This window comes from Stegodyphus dumicola, chromosome 8, assembly GCF_044657685.1.
Source record: "Stegodyphus dumicola isolate Sdum_Otavi_A_Nest chromosome 8, ASM4465768v1".
NCBI lineage: Eukaryota > Metazoa > Arthropoda > Arachnida > Araneae > Eresidae > Stegodyphus > Stegodyphus dumicola.
The window spans coordinates 71,354,633-71,359,503 of record NC_140775.1 but is presented as its reverse complement, the minus strand read 5'-3'; the positions used below and the strand labels follow the sequence as shown (position 1 = coordinate 71,359,503).

The 4,871-nt window shown below is 30.8% G+C and overlaps 1 protein-coding gene across 1 annotated transcript; it reads left to right on the top strand.

The window, feature by feature from the left end:
- Nucleotides 1-409: 409 nt before the first annotated feature.
- Nucleotides 410-4,196, top strand: LOC146995872 (THAP domain-containing protein 1-like). The gene is made up of 3 exons (XM_085821990.1): nt 410-619; nt 2,175-2,445; nt 3,233-4,196. Exons 1-3 carry the CDS (start codon nt 549-551, stop codon nt 3,251-3,253), a joined length of 363 nt encoding a protein of 120 aa, XP_085678116.1. The 5' UTR covers nt 410-548; the 3' UTR covers nt 3,254-4,196.
- The last annotated feature ends 675 nt before the right edge of the window (nt 4,197-4,871 follow it).

Genomic DNA, 4,871 nt, shown 5'->3' with positions numbered 1-4,871 from the left:
CATAATATTTAAGGCTTCTAGAAACACAAAAAGTTTTTTTTTTTAATTTACTTAAGCTTCTATGGAATTAGTGATGTTCATAATATGCATTATAACCTTACTTATATAAAAATTGCTAGCGTACTTTACTTTCGCAGTCCATAAGCAGAAATAAAAATTTCCAATAACATGGAATTTAGTAAACAAAACTTTTCTGCGTTTTACGTCAGGATCCATATCAAATCCAAAACCAGCGTCGTAACTTGCGAACTGCTTGTTTGGCGCCAAAATATTACAGTGACACCTAGCGGCGGAAAATGAAAATATTTTACGGATACGCAGCAGTGGAAACCCTTGTACGGATGCCGTAGGCGTGTCTTCAATTGACGCAACGCGTTCGTACCAACGAGATAATATACTGGTAGAGAGCTTATTGCAACCTTCAACCGGTTCCAACATTAGTGTCACGTGACTGCTGCGCGAATTCCGAAAGTCCGGAAATACTTTACATTGCTTTCTATGGGACGAAAGACTGCTGCTCTGCTTGGTCACATAAAATTTAAGTAAAAATGGTTATTCGCTGCAGCGCCTATGGATGTAAAGAAAGTTTCGTAAAAGGAGGACCTGTAACCTTTCATAGGTAAGTTAAAACTGCATGATTTATTATTTTATTTTCAGTATTTCTGTCGTTTTACTATCTCTGTTGAATTGGGTGGAAATTTTCAGCCATATTGTACAAGAAAATTGCCGCTGTATATGACATTTTCAGCATGTATTATTAGCATCAAAATGTATTAAATACTGTGACACTATTTACTGGATTCATCCTTTACAAATAATTGAATTTTATATGTTTTTTCCGTGTATTCCGTTGAAATAGAAAGCTGCGCCAATTGGCGTTAACTTTTTTTCGCCAAGTCGTACGCGTTTTGATTTCATAAACAATTACTGCTTGCGATAAAAAAAGAAAAATGCTGTTATTAGCATTAAATTATTGAGAAAAGATTGTGCGATATGTTTACTTTGTTAAAAAAAAAAAAAAAAAGCTGAAGATCTTGATTCATGCAACATTGAACATAAACAGTTAAACAGCATTATTTTAAAAATCAGATTACTTTTATAGAGCTCAATGCTGTATCATTATTTTCTATAAAATCAATTAAAATAAAAATAATCTGGATTATAATTCTGTCTCATCTACGATGCTGTTAGAAATTTAATGTAATTGAAAAAATGTGATGTAAAAAACTTAACCATATTTTAAATAGTATTTAAAAAAAAAAGGAGAGTGAGAGAATTTTTAACTGTAATATCGTTTTGATCCTAATAATAAATACTGAGTTGAAGTTTGTTACCGTTTGATACATATTCAATATAAAATATTTGTTATAGTTAATAAGATGTATTCATCCCCCCATGACATACACATGAGTGTGGAAATCAGTAATTAAGATTGCATTATTTTGTTCCAGTAATATAATCTCAAGAAAAGAGAGTGCATTATTATGTTTCAGTAATATAATCTCAAGAAAAGAGAGGTGGTGCTCATTTTAGAAGTTGAACCTGCATGCAGTGAAATATAATTTTGTTAATAGATTTTTATTAAGAAAGAATTGTTGATGACAAAATCAAACTAACTTTTTTCAACATTGCCTTGAGCACAAATTTTTCCCATCATTAACAATCTAATTTGAAAGTGACTCCTTTTCTTTTAAATTTCACTTGACCCTCTTTTCTCTAGAAGGCACCTTTTGACCTGTAATTTGATGTATTACAAATTGTGTTTTTGAATGTACGTACTATTGTAAAATAATTTTAAGAGAACTTTAAGGTGGTCCAAAAGGACCCTTTGATTTCCATTCCAATACAGAATCATGAAATAAGAATTCTCATGTAATAAAAGGCTAAAGGGAAAAATGCCATCCCCATATACAGACAATTATATTATTGTTTTGACTCTAATTGTAGGTATATTTACATTTCTTTCCAATGAAAAATTACTACACTTTTAAAATTTCATGATATTTTTCAGCATGTACTTAAAGAATTCTTAAATGATTCTGAAAAATTACCATTCTTCTGCAGTATACCTGTATGACCTGGAATACATATATGTGTGTAATTTAATACTTCATTTGCTACTTTAGTACAATTAAGTTTTTTTTTTTTTTTTTTTTTTTTTTTTTCATTTATAGTTTCCCTAAAGATCCAGAAAGGCAAAAACAATGGGAAGTACAACTGCGGCGGGAAAACTTTAGAGTAACCAACTATTCAAAGTTATGTTCGAAACATTTTACATCAGACTGCTTCGATAGAACAAAGTTTGGAGGCACCTGGTTAAAGGCCACAGCAATTCCAACGTTATTTAATTTCCCTTCTCACTTACAAAAAAATGTTTACAAGCGTCAAAGTCGTCAAAAAAGCCACTTCAGCCCAATCCAGAAGAGTCTATGCACTATTCAGAAAGTAAGTGATGCTCTATTTTCAATTTCAGTATCATGTACTTAACATACTTATTTATGTATGTGAGAGAGAGTCGAGGAAGAAATTGTACTTTGATTAAGTCTAACATAACATGCTGTGATGTAGTAATTTTTTTCTTTGAATTCTATTAATTGTATTGGTTTCAATATGTTAAATAGCATTTTTAGAGAGAAAAATAGTTTTGTAAGTAGGTGAATTTTGTTGCATTCTAGACTTATATTCAGTTTAGAATTTCCAGAATGCTTGTAATTTACTTTTAGCCTACTTTTTTTTATTTATGTTTATGTTTCAGTTTCATTTGTAAATTAAATTTAATGAACTTAGCTTGAAAATTTTATGCAATTGCTAATTAAAGCAACTAAAACACTTGAACTATTACACGATAAAGTAATCTGAGATTATGGGAACTTTTAAAACTAATTTAGTTTATATCTACAACATCTTGCCTGAACTCTAATATTTTTCAAGGTATTGAAAGCTTGTGAAGAAAAACCCATTATTTATTTTTTACTAATTTAAGATGGCAAATTACCCTCAAAATCTCCTTGCTTGCTATAAATATTCATGTTTCATAACTTTTAATTCTGTTTCCTCTCAGAAAGACATTACACAAATAAAATAATCCTTTTCCTCCACACCAAATCAAATTATTAGCCATAAAATTACTGAAATGCGTTATTAAGCTCCATATGAGTATGATTTATAAATAATAATAATTATTATTAATATAACACTTATATTTAATATTTCGTCTTGAAATCTGTTGTAGGTTCAGCAAGTACATCTGTAACTCCTGAAAGAAGGAAACGGCTGCATTATTTGGGAGATTTTAATGATGAGGATGTTACATCTCCAAGTAAAGCAAAAAAAGTTCTTGAAATAGCTCAGCAGCAAAATATCAGCATGAAAAGAAAAATTAAATTGTTAGATAAACAGAACAAAAGACTGAAGAAGCGTGTGGCCTCTTTAGACGAGCTGCTGACTGAGTTAAAAACTCAGAATTTAATATCTGATTCAGCGTCAACAATTTTAGGGATAAGCTTAACAAATTTTTACAATATCCAGTTTTGTATCTCTCTTACAATTATTTTATCCATCATTTCCCAGAGAAATTGTGCTTTTAACTATAGTTTTGGTTTTTAACTATAACTTAATTTAGGGGTAATTCATAAATGATGTTGCACATTTTCATAAAATTTTTTATCCTCCTTCCCTTGCCAAATGTCAGGCTATTACATAAACATATACTTTCACTTCTGATTTAAAGCTGGGAAATGCTGATCTAAATCATTTAGTAAGAATCAGTAGAATTTTTATTAATCCCAGGAAAGTTGTTTTAGCCCCAATAGAAAGAAATACCCTCAATTTTTGTAATTTCAAAATTTAATCAGCTGATTTTAAATGCTGTTTTTTAACCAAAATGTGTGTGATGTCACACTTTTTATTACTCTTCTTCTCCCTTGTGACAATTGCACAAACCCCCTCCCCCATCAGAGCGTGACATCATTTTTGGATGGCCCCTTATCATGCACCCTAAGATATAATGAATACTTGCTGAGAATTTTCAAAATGTAATAATCAGAAATGTATGTCTAATCAAGTAATTCTTTGATTAAGGAAATGACATGCAGGATGCAATGTCACAGGTTGTATTTCCATTAGTGTCATGAAAATATTGCACCTGTAGGTTTTTTAAATTATTTTTGAGGTGACCATTACATAAAAATGTTATAAGTTATTGCTAAAACTCATCTATGTTTTATTATATTATATTTAAAATTTTTATGTTTAATATTATATTAAAATCTTAATTTTTTTGCTTTCTTCCTCTAGTTGTCTGGAGCTGCAGGGGACTTCATAAAAAGACTTGAATGTAGTAATTCAAGAGCTGAATATTCAGAAGACCTCCGAACATTTGCCATGACTTTAAATTTTTATTCGGCAAAAGCATATAATTATGTCAGACAAATGTTCAACGACAGTCTTCCCCATCCTTCTACTTTAAGAAGGTGGTATGGTAAAGTTAGTGGTTCTCCTGGATTTACGAAGGAAGCCCTACAATCATTGAAACTTAAAGCAGAAGAAGCTTTAAACAAAACCATTTATGGAGCTCTTATTGTCGATGAAATGGCAATACGACAACATATTGAATGGGATAGAACTCGTTTTACTGGATATGTTGACTTAGGTACTGACATAGATGATGATGAGCTGCCTCATGCAAAAGAGGCTTTAGTTTTCATGGTGAATGCCATTAATGGAAGCTGGAAGGTTCCAGTTTCGTATTTTTTGATAAATGGGTTAAATGCTCTAGAAAGAGCCAATCTTATTAATGAGGCCCTTCATTATCTTCAAGAGACTGGCATTAGAATTATAAGTTTGACATTTGATGGTTGCAGTAGCAATAT